The 12,541-nt window shown below is 35.4% G+C and overlaps 1 protein-coding gene across 2 annotated transcripts in view; it reads right to left on the reverse strand.

Annotated features, from left to right (window-relative positions):
• Positions 1–332: 332 nt before the first annotated feature.
• Positions 333–12,541, reverse strand: part of PSMD14 (proteasome 26S subunit, non-ATPase 14) — a 59,469-nt gene continuing 47,260 nt past the window's right edge. For both annotated transcript variants that reach the window (XM_063318299.1, XM_063318300.1), the window contains 5 exons: positions 12,097–12,204; positions 9,152–9,226; positions 6,429–6,554; positions 5,695–5,757; positions 333–1,862 (listed from right to left, as the gene is read on the reverse strand). In XM_063318299.1, coding sequence (XP_063174369.1) covers positions 1,764–1,862; positions 5,695–5,757; positions 6,429–6,554; positions 9,152–9,226; positions 12,097–12,204 — 471 coding nt within the window. In that variant the 3' untranslated portion in view covers positions 333–1,763. The remainder of the gene's footprint in view (positions 1,863–5,694; positions 5,758–6,428; positions 6,555–9,151; positions 9,227–12,096; positions 12,205–12,541) is intronic.

Genomic DNA, 12,541 nt, shown 5'->3' on the forward strand with positions numbered 1-12,541 from the left:
GGAAGTGTTAATTAGCTAGAAAGCATTGCAGGATATTGATATTTCACTCCATGACTATTGGAAATTCTGCTCAGTGCTTACCTAGATTGATATTTCTTTTATAAAGTAAAATATTTCAAATTTAAAGTATTCCAAAGAGAAAAGCCTTATCTTGGAAATGTTTTTGAGCTCTTGTACTGTATAAGATTTCTGTTGATGTATACCTGAACTTCAGCATATAGTGGACACAGCGAATAAACCATTATATATTAGTTTTTTTTAATGTTGTGTTAAAGTAATGTGATGGTTAAACTTATCACTTATACAAATTAAAAAAAATAAGACCCAGGATATTTATTAGCAATTGATATTCCTTTATTCATTTATAAACTCGTATTTCATTTACAAATTAAAAATTGGTTTTCATAGCAGTATCTTGTGAAGCAGTCAATGGTTTCTTTTTCTTATACTTTAGTTGTGTGTACATAATGTTGAAAAGCCCTCCAGCTTTCTTTCAATAAATGTCTATTTTTCAGTTAAAAAGAAAAAACCTAAAATAAATTGTAATTTGATGTCTCATCATGCATTTCAATGGTATTTACAGAGTAGGTTGAGAAATAATATCCGTATTTCGATGACTGTGTGTCTGTAATGGGTTTGTTATTTTTCAGATGGTGGACGGAGGCTTTCATTATCTTCTGAGCTTTGTTCATACACTCGGAGAGCTCTTTACAGCTGTATGGCGGGAGGAAAGTTGGGGACAGGGACAGAAAATTGTACTTCTTGGGAATTCTACTGACTTCTATGCTTGCCAAAGCAGATGTGGAACTTACAGAAATATCATTATAGCTAGAAGGTTCTATGACCAGGTTTTCATTGGCATTTTGGCAAGATTAATAGCACTTGCGGCTCATCTTCATAAGGAACTCATTGCTCCTTGTCTACAAGTATTGCTCAAATGTGTCAAATTAATGTTAGTTATTACCACTTTCAATAATTAATATTTTATTGGGTCAGAGCCAGACAATCTCAAGTTATCTTTAAAACCTTATGCAATTCTACCCTACTTATGGTGGTGAACAGTCCTGATCCATAGTTAAAGGCAGCAGGAACAGGTTTAGGCCTACTTGAAGTCATATCCCTCTGACTCGAAAAGCTTCAATCCTGGAGCTTTTAGAAGCAAACACTATAGTCAGTCATGGGAAGTGCTTTGCATTTGTCTATGAGCATTTTTTGCTTTATTTCTTGTATTTCAAGGTTGAGTCCAAGCTGGTAAAAATACTGTGGGACTTAACCATTATTCATATAAAAGGGATCTGTAATCTGAACAGGTTTTTGAAAAAAAATCATGTCCATGGCACAGGTCTTCAAAGATCATCAGCTTACTGAAAGGCATTTCTCTCCTTGCTAAGTTTTATACAGTACTGTCAATAATTGACAGTTCTTTCCCAGTCACAACGTCAGCAAAACACTAAGTAGGTTAACAGATTTTTTAAAAGCCACATAGTAATAATTAACTTACATATATATGCTGCCAATTATCTTCAAAATATTAAAATGAAAATACACTTTTTAAACTTAGTTTTGAATTGTTTTAGAATCTGCAGAGATCTTGCATTTAAAAAATATTCAAAGTAATTGCACAACAGAGATGGAAAGATGTTAGAGTGATGCTCTTAGACTGCAAATGATGCCAGATGTCTCTGACATCCAAATATATCTTAGCCTCAGTGCTTTAAACAATGGATGCTTATAGTCAGGAAATAACATTTATGAGTAAGTCATTATTTAAATACAACGGTATCCAACATTGCTGCTAAACACTGGACAATGTTGCAAGTCATCAGCACATCCACGTGTTCTTCTAAATGACGTTTAGGATCCTAAAATATAATTTTAAAAGATCGTTTATAAGTATTATTGAAATATCACATTTACAAATGATTGTTTCCATTTAATGCAGAACTGATACAGTTAAGAAGCAATTAAAGTTCAGAGTCCTATTATGCAAGCAATCTGAATTAGTATCTAATAAAAATCTTGGTGAAATTATGAGCTGTTAAGACTGCCCAAGGCTGCATACTGTTTATATCTGCCCAAATACTGTCTCAGTATTGACATAAAACTGGGATTTTGAACAACTGCTGGATTTACATTTCCTTCTATGTTATAGTTATTTATTAAACGTGTTATACTGCCAACCACAGTACTTTCTTGGTCATTTAAAATTATCAGATAGAAATACTGTGGAGTCCTTGGTGCTCTCTGAGCTTGGTTGCTTGCTTGCAGACATTTAATCACCCAACTAGGTAACATCATCAGTGCTGGTGAGTGTGGGGTTGGCTTCCTGTTTATATACAATAGCTTGCCCTGCCAGTGTTGGTGGGGGTGTGGTTTTCTCTTTGGTAGTTCTTTGATTAGCGTACTGTTTCCTTCTTGACTGTTTGCCTGGTGTTAATCCCCACTTATCTGGGTGTTGGTTGCTAGAGAGGATGTGTTCTGGTCTTTTTGTTTCCTTCTTAGTTTCTTTATTGTCTCTTTTGAATGGTGTGTGAATGTGGTTTATCTCTGGGTCTACTGATGGCTGATTTGTCTGAATGCCAAACTTCCAGGAATTCCCTATCCTAGACCAAGCTAAATCCAAAAATGCTAGGGAATTCCTGGAAGCTTGGCGTTCAGACAAATCAGCCATCAATGGACACATAGAGATAAATCCTCCTAGACTAAGCTAAATCCAAAAACGCTGGCATTCTGGATCACAGGAACAGGTATACAGATTTCCTGAAACTTGAATTAGGGATAGGTTCCAATAATAGATCACTGGATGATCTGCAGTTGATTTGTAAGGATTTTGAGATTTGTAAATAAAAACAACAAAGAGTTCTTGGCCCTGTCCTAAATCAGACTACAGGAATCTCTGATTTGTGGTAACTCAAATGTGTGTATTTTATACATTACCCTGGTATACAGCTCATGGGATGTAGCTAATGTGGCTACCATGTTGCATCTGGCTCCACTTTGTGGATCTCAGGTTATTAAAAAATATAAAATAGACCTCATAACCTAAACTGCCTTGAATCCCGCTGATCAAACACCCTACCCTATGAATCCAGTACAAATAGCCTTTTCACAATGTATACTATATATAGGAATTTTCCATTTATGGCTGTAATACTGAATCAGAGATGGTGGTGCAAAGTTATGAAAAGTATTAGCCAGCAAACAAATTATTTTATACTGTGCAAGTATTTTTATACTGCCCAGCTCAGAGAGCTCCTAGTGGTTTATAATACAGAGTTTGGATCATAAACATAATGAAGGATCTTATCACATCTTCATCATTAGTGTACTGATAGTTGACTGAAGCCACGAGCTTGACTGAAATAGACTTTCAAAATACCCAAGTCATGTTACAAGCTATTCTTCCGGAAAACCAAAGCTATCTTGTAAGTATAGGGCCAAATCTAATGCACATTATTTATCTTTACATGATGATTCAGAAGTAACAATGATGTATACATCTTACATACAGTATACTATATTTAACTATTTATATATGTACTGCATTTGTAAGTTACAAGTCAATTTAAATACTAACTCCATCATAACACTCTTTTTATTTATCAAGTTCATTAATGAAATCAATGGGAGCTTTGCCATTTGCTTCCAATGGAACTGGGATTTCATCCCATGTTATTTTAAGATATCCTCACTGAAAACAAGAGCACTTTCCAATTAAGTAAATGAAAACAAACCATAAAATACACATAAGAAAAAAAACTCTCTATATTGAAATAGAAAACCTGACTTGCTACTATAATGTTATTTTTAGAAAATGTTAATTTATGCATAGTTTGCTACTGGAGTTAAAAAAAAGTATGTCCATGTTTGGATTGGTTAATATGGCTTCATTAAGGAATGGGTTAGCTTAGAATAAGGATTCCTCACCGGATCTGAATCTTTGGTCATGCTTTCTTGAATGCTATTTACCAGGCATCTTACATAGCTGCTATTATTATTATTATTATCATCATCATCATCATCTGAGGCAAAGCTTTCAGGAAAAGCCCAATTCATTTCAAAGGGATCAGACAAGATAAAAGCCATTAAGCACTTTCTTCTCTAACTTCATGTTGTTGTTTCATGATCCAGGTAACTAAAGCTGATACTGGCAATTTTTGACCTTAATATCTGCAATAATTCAGATTGTATCTAATAGTATTGCTAAATTTCAGAACTATAAAAAAACTACATATTCTGTGATCCTTAGGAATTTTCTCTTCCCACAATATTGTTCTGCAGGAGTGCAGAGACTGCTGAGCTGCATCCCCCAGTAGCTCTCATAGCTAGCTATGCGGCTTAGGGCTGCTGGAAGTTTATTGTTATTTAAATCTTTCTACCTGAGAGCATTCAAGGCAGTTAACAGGCAAAACAGAATATTGAACAATAAAAACACAATTAAAACAGTAGCGAAATAATCTTTCACAAATTCAAAAGGAAAAGTCTTGACTTCCTTTTCCAAAACAGAGATCAAGTATTTCTTGAGGTGGTTTATTTTAGAGCTTGGAGATGAAGCTGTAGTTCAACAATGCTGCCCTCCTAAACTGACCAAAATAGATTCAAGTAGAGTACATTTAGCTGATTTCTTAGACAAGTGTCCTTCTGAACCTAGACATGCTGGAGTGCACATACAACATTACACTCACTTCCAAGTAAATGTGCTTGAAGGAGTTATGGGAGTCAATACTACCCCAAGGAAAAGAGCAGAGACACAACTGAGCATGTTAAGATCATCTGATCAATTTAAAACTGAGGTAATATTTAAATGGCAGTTTTTTGATATATAACCCAGCCTCCAGCCATCCACTGTAACACTGATTTTTATTTCAAAACGGAATTATAAAGTTGCAATCCAGAGATTTTCCTTTTAACACACCACAGCAGGCAGCAGTACAAAAAGGTATGTAAGAGAAACTGTGACTTCCTCATAATGAATTTAAATGAAAGCCATGGGGAGATTCTGGGTTCCAACCAAGCTGCTTGATACAGAGGCTGCTGCTTGTGCAATAGAGGTCCTAAGCTCCACTGGACTATGTATTTGGATCCAAGCCTAGTTGTTTCTATTATGCCAATAATCCCAAATTATTGCCTTAAAATTAAAAGGAAAACCAGGTTGTTCAGGTCCATTAGGTATCAGTTTTAACATTCTTGATTACAACATTATTACTAAGAGATCCTGAATACTAGAGGAAACACACTATAGGTAAGGCTAGGGATAAAAGATGGTTTATTGAAGAAAAAAAACTACTTTACAGGTACTCCTCATTTAACGACTTTTCACAGTTACAACAGTGATGAAAAAGTAACCTTACAACCAATCCTCACATTTACGACCTTCGCAGGTCTGTAAAGCAAAGGAAAGCTGAAGTAAAATCATGAGCACAGTTGCAGTTCTACTTAATGACTGCTTTGCTTAATGACCAAGTTGTTTGTCCCAATTAAGGTCACTAAATGAGGATTACCTGTATATGAAACAGTGGCAGATGTCAAATGTCAATTTTATGTCCATTGTTGATATAATTTTAAGTCAGAGACTTTAATTTGTTATAGTAGAAATAAATGGCTCTTATAGAGAATTAAGAAGAAAAAAATCATCCACATATGACTAAATAAACACACAAATAATTTTTTTTTCATGCCAATATAATTCCTCACCTGCTTGCCAACATTTTTTATTGCCAGCTGTTCAGGTGTCATTTTATCCTCTTCCTCCACGGCCTGTAAAACAAATGTAGAAAAGGTTGGCATTTAGTATCTTACTATTTCAAAAACCTCTTAAAATGTAAACGTTTGTCTTTTTCCACTGAAGCTGAAGCTTTATTATTATTTTAAGGGCCACATATTAAAAAAACCTCACTCTTGTGATCTAACAAAGGCACTAACTAGTATATCAGGACAGAAGTCAATGCCTTCCTCAATATTACTTGAATTATTTTTAAAAGTGCTCGGTGGATGTGGTTAATACTGATTTTGTCAGAGCAACGTATCTTCGCAATACAATGAAGAGACTGGAAAAATCAGGAACAAAACCAGAAATAACATGGACTATACAAATGTCACTGACTCTTAACAGAAGTTCCTCAGACAACATGAGCAAGAAGCCCTTTCATTACTCTTGGCCTGCACATCTTTTTACAGAATTCAGCATTTTTTTGCTGTGACTGGAGCTCTGACCCAAGTTTTCAAAAAAGTAAAAGGCAAGGTCTGTCTGTCTCCCAAGCAGGTTGTGCTAATTTCTTGAAATTATTAATGCCATTTTGTTTTTTCAAGGTTGGGTATTTCCTTTTCTCCACATTACACTGGAGTCAATTTTTGAATCAGTACTTCCGGAGGCTATTCTGACAAATCATATTGTCAAGTAATTGTCTGGCAAAGGCCCAACATGGTACCTTGTTATAGTTCTTTGCTAGTTCCAGCATTTCCTTTACCACTGTTTCATTGAGTTTACAGTGCTCGCTGTAGTCCTGAAGAGTTAAACCTTCCATCCAACTTTTCTTATGTAAATTCAGTAACATCTACCCAAAAGAAAAAAGAACAAAAAAGAATAACGGGCAAATGGTAAAATAACTGTACTTGTGGCTTATACAGGAAAATCACGTATGCTATATATTTTGAACATGACAGTGGTATTAGGAGGACAGATGAGAAATCACAAATTTCCATTGGGTTAGACCTAATTTCTTTGTTAACGATGCAAGCATTTCTTAAGATGAGTTCTAATCCAGAACAGGGAAAAAAAAGATGGGGAGGGAATATTCAATAATTTTCTTTCCTTTCTAACCCCCGGCAAGAACGCCCACTCTTTTTTAGAGATTCCTCCCTTTTAGAGATTCTTTACAGTAGAGGCGTGGGGGAAAACATGGCACAACAACAGGAAATCTACAAAGAATGCTGAATCCTTCATTTCAAGGAGAACAAAATTCCAGTGCCATATCAGAAGCATTTTGTCCACAGAAGGCAGAATATGGAGCTAAACTTAGGTCAATTATGCTTTATCATAACAAATACAAAGAGACACAAAAATTTCTAGTGTGGGAGAGTTTAGATTTAGAAAACTGGTGTCAAGCCCAAATTACATAGGCTACCTCAGATAACTTTTCTGCCTCATAGATTAGCTCATCATAGACTTGAATTTCTATTCCCTCTGAGTCCATCTGATAAGATAAAAATTGTTTGCTCTGTAAGGTCACTGTGAAATTTGAACCCACACTCATAGGGGGATTTATGAAGACATGATTGAGTGCTAAAACATGTTTGGGTTCATGTGGTTTTAGGCCTTTTGCCAGACTATCAGCTTCCAATAAATAATTGGTGTTAAAACGGCAGAAGTCCTATTCTCAGCCTTGAGTATGAAATCATGAATACAGACAAGGAAGGTATAGGAAAAATGGATGCCAGGACACTGGGCAAAGGCCGCATAAGTTAATGAAAATAGTCTTCATTTCTTAAACCCCTTTTTTATCACACTTGACAATTACTGTTATCACCTTTACAAAAGTGTCTGCAGTGCAATGAACCAAAGTAGCATTTCCATAGGTTAATTTTAAAGCCCAACCTCCAGAATGCAGGGAAAAAAAGGTGCGCTGTACAAACCAAGATGCAAAAGAACCAGTTCAAATGTCGTTTTTTCATGTCTTGAAAGTGCAGGTATATCACATAGAGCATCTAAGCTCACACAGCTGTTTCCTACTTCATCAAAATTGCCCTCCGGTGTTTACTACAGCAGCGAGAATTTGAGGCAGCAAAGACCTTATCTCTTGATTCTTGCAAGCCCAATTGAGCTCCCAGTGAGAAGACTGCTTTCTGTTTGAATCTGTCACCTTCAAGAACATTACTGAACACTTATGACGGAACAATGACCTTAGTTAATGTCTACATCCTCTAATAAAGATAATTAGCATGGAAAGATATCTAAACAGTTACGATGTCTCTAAAATCAACTTTAATCATGAACAGATGGAATCTGTTGTGGGCATAAAAACTAAAATGTCTGCATTTGGGAAGAATTAGCAAACTTGGAAAAAAGTATACAGAGTTATGTTTTTAATAATACTATTGGAATTGTAGATAGAAAAGTATGCCTGTAGTCATAACATGTGAACACAATTTCTTATATGTGGCTGGTCTAACAACCCTTCCCAGAACTTACCTCAGAGAATGAAACAAAAACCCTAATCTTATTTTTTTAAAGAATGTTACTGGTAGCCCTGATGTTATACAAGAAATTCCTTGAGCAAAGCTACAAGGACTCAGACATGCAAGTGTTCAAGAAGGCCTGTAAACTGTACCTAACACGCTTTACAGAATAAATCTTCAATCAATTGCTGCTGTTCATATGTTTTGTTGGTTGTAAATATTCAAGAATAGCTGAATTATTTTTGGATGGATTATAGGGATAAACTGGCTTGGTAACTTGAATTGTGTAAGCAGGCTTGAGCTATGTAAGAAAAGAGTGTATATGCTTTAATAAATAAATAAATAAACAAACAAACAAACAAAGGCAAGAAAATTAACAGATTCATTGTAATAGCACTACAGAAACAGAAAATAGCTTTCAGAAACATGTAGCTTTAAAAATAGAATAGCCATATTTTTATCATAATTTAAACAAAGATGTTCATAAATTGTCTAAATCAGACTGATTTTTGCCAACCACTTATTTACTAGCACATTCACTACTTATGCATGCAGATTCCTTCTGGAAGAAATGATGCTTTCTACCAAGAGTTCACACTGAGACTTTATTTGGTGTGACAATGGATCAGCTATAGACATTAGACAGAAACGGAGACCCCGCCTTACTGGACCACCCAGAGTCCCTCCAATTACGGTTGCTGAATTTCAATAGCAGTTTCCTACTCACTGGAGAGGAGTACACAAAAATGGCAGTGTAATCCCTAAAACAGGTTCAATATAATAATTTAAAAAAACACAGAGACAAAAGAAAAATACCTTAAGGTAATTAAAAAAAACCCAAATTGTAGCCCAATATTACCCCATCCGCTGTAGCTCTTGGTCAGAAAAATGCCCCTGCTGAGATAAAGAATCGAAGTGACAAAGATATTTTGTTGTTGTTAATAACTGAAAATATTCTAGGAAAAACAGAACTTGCCTTCTGTTCTAATTCATTCTTCCTGTAGTTGATAGTAATGGAATAGTAATGTCTGTTTAGCCCATGGATTAAAGCCTAGGAAGATAATGTTTTAAAATGCATTACTGAAATGCGCCTGATCATTTCTGCCAAAGAAAACAGAATAGTATCTTCAAACATTGCATTCAAGCTGTGAGTTATTTGAACTTTTTTGAAAATACCCAGCTACTTAAATGTATCTAGGTCTTCTAGTATTGCAAACTCATCAAAAGCTGACACACATTTTCAATGGCAGGGGAATAAATATACAACAGGGTAGAGATACTTTTTAAAATAATAGCTTGGCATACAGTATAATTAATCTTTGCCCTAATAAATGGCTTTAACTTATTTAAACAGATTTAAATTGTTTTGTGGTATGAATCTACAGTAGAGGTGGCATATAAATGGTGCGGAACAAATAAATAAATTTGTCACAGATATTAATTGTGGAGCATTTAATGCAAAACCTTTTAAAATGTTTACAGCCCAAAGAGCAAGAATTTGAATTTCTGCCACAATTCAACTCTGATTTAAATCCCTATTTCAAACCAAGTTAAATAAATGCACAGAACTATTTCTGATTGGGACCCAAAAAAGTCACATGTGTACAAAGCAGAATTAAATTCTCAACTGAATACGGCTAGTAAAACTTCCATTCTGTTGCTACAGTTTCTGCAGCTGAAGAGACCTCAGCTGTCAAACAGCAGCCTACCTCTTTGGTAGTGGAAGTAGCTGTATTACATCTTATATGAAAAGAGATATTATCAAACAATATGCAGATCCCTTTTTGATAGTTCTTTTCCTAACAAATGGGATATGTTAATTCGTGTAATTTTAAAGGAAATGTTTAAATACACTGTACAGCAAGCCAGGGTTATACCTGGCACGAGCAATAAGCAATCCTACAGGCTGGCTATACTTCTAATAGCTGAACTGAAAGTAAAATACTTCTTAACTTTCCAAAAGCAAATAATAAAAAATAGAAAAATTAGGAAGCAGCACAATACCGTGGGGTTTGCATAAGAGGTCATTACATACTGCCTTGAAAGGCCCAGTAATATATTCTCTAGAAACATACAAGCACAGGCTTGCCTGCACCCAATCAAAAACATGAGAGGGTTCTTCCATACTCATTATGCTTTGTAGTTTGTACCAATTCTAATCAAGAGTAATTTCATTCATTCTTATTAAATAGAAATTCCTTGGTCTTGAAAAAGGTTGTTCTATTTTATTAGGGAAATCTGCAAATAATCAATCATGAAGTCCATACAGATTTTGAAATATGAGGAGTATAAACTATTAATGGATAAGACTGCCAAGATAAGAACAAAAACTGGAGCTCAACAGTAGTACTTGCTGTTTTCAACTACAAGTACTGTGTTTGCAGCATGTGTTGCTAATAGAGGGCCTGTAATTAATCTTCAGAGAAATAATTAGACTTCTGGTGGCAACTAACGGGGACTTTTAAAATTCATTTTAAAAGAAAAATTATATTTTTTGCAGTATTATCTTTAGTGCAGGACAATGATAATGACAAAGCAATAATCATTCATGGGGGAATGCTTGCTTAAGAAACAAAATGCTTTCTGCATGGAAGTCTGTTTATATCCAACTCTTACCATGGATAAGTAGATCTCACATTCAGTGTTAATTATAAGGGTAATTTAGTAGCTTGGCCTGAAACCTACAAAACAAGCTGCATGATTACATCCTCTTTTCTTCTAGCAAGTCCCCAGAACAAATTCCCTTACTCTCAGCTCAACCAGAGGATGCAGATGCATCCATGCTAAACTTCACTACAGCTAAGACAAAGCTGTGCCCTCTAAGGTTAGTTAAGTCATCTTAAAACCTGGACCAGTGGGGAATATGAGAGGCATTGCTTGCAATTAAGACCAGTACTATTATAATCTTTAACTGTAAATAAAGAATGTAGAATTCATCTGCAGGGGACTATGGAATGGGAACACGTGCTTGATGGCTGCCTCACATTTCTAAGAATGAAATTGAGAATTTGAAAATCGACATCTCTAAAAAGGAAACATGGAGTCAACTGATAACAACATGGCATTTTATTCCTTCAGGGATTTCATCCAATCTGACCTGCAGTCTTGAGTTTCCAACTTATTTATTTAGGAAATAGGTATTATTTATTACAATATTATATATTTACTTATTAGTAAATATCTTTTAAGAACAGTAAGTTGCGATCCTATGCATATTTCACGGATGTAGCTCCACTAAAAGAAATAAACTATACTTAAGTAATTAATTCTGAAATAGTTTTTAGGATTCTTCCCAATACTATGAGTGGGCTTCTGGATCTGTTACCATGCATACAAAGTTATTGGTGAATACCACCCATGGTCTATAAGAATATGGAAGGAGAGCACACAAGCCCCCTGCCAGCGCTCAAGGCCACCATGAGCAAAGCATCTGGGAGGAAAGGAACAGACATCTTCCAAAATGAAGGCATACTGTGGCGCAGATGCCCTGCAGTCAGTGTGTCTGTTTTCCAAGAAATTACCTGAACTGCCCTGGCGACCTCTGTACCCATAAGGAAAGTACAGGCCTACAGTAAGAGAACCCAGACGCATCAGTGAGGCACTGCCCTCCCCATGACGTAACGGTCTCCAACATGCATACAGAATGATCTGAACAGCTTAGAAAAAAATCCGCAAACAATTTCTAAAATAGCAGCACATTTTATCAGGACGTAGCAATAGTAAAAGGGTAGCATGCATTACTAACATCTTCACGCCATACAAAATGACTAAAAATTCAAGAAGTAATCACTAGATCTAAATTTGTCTTACATGTATCATATAAGGCAAATTTATGTCAGATTAAATTTTGTGCATGTCTCTCTGTACACTCTCTCTCTCTCTCTAAGCTACATTCAAAGTGAGTACATTAATATTAAATACCTGGATAGACGGCTTGTTTAAGTGACCCAGATTTGAAGTTGTTTGTCTTGGTTCATGTCCTAAGACCATCATATTAGCATTGATTAATCTGAAGGCATCGATAACAACCTGTAAAAACAAGACAGCAAAGTCAATTCTCTGAAGCAAATGCAAGTGATTGCACCAAGGAACAGCAGAGACATCACAATCAAGTCGCATCTGTTTTTGGCCTTTTTCCAGAAAATTATTTAATTATAATATTAATAAAAAAGAACCGCCTGCTGGCTCTGCCATCAGCACACCAACTCAGTTTAGTATTGCAAGAGGACGCCAATTACTATATCTTTCAAGGTGATGAGAGAAAATAAATTAAGTTTCATGCTCTCTTACCCGCTTTTGATAGTTACGTTTACATACATACATATATACACACAATGTAACTTTAAAAACAACATCTTCTCTACTC

This window comes from Candoia aspera, chromosome 1 (genome assembly GCF_035149785.1).
Source record: "Candoia aspera isolate rCanAsp1 chromosome 1, rCanAsp1.hap2, whole genome shotgun sequence".
NCBI classification, from domain to species: domain Eukaryota; kingdom Metazoa; phylum Chordata; class Lepidosauria; order Squamata; family Boidae; genus Candoia; species Candoia aspera.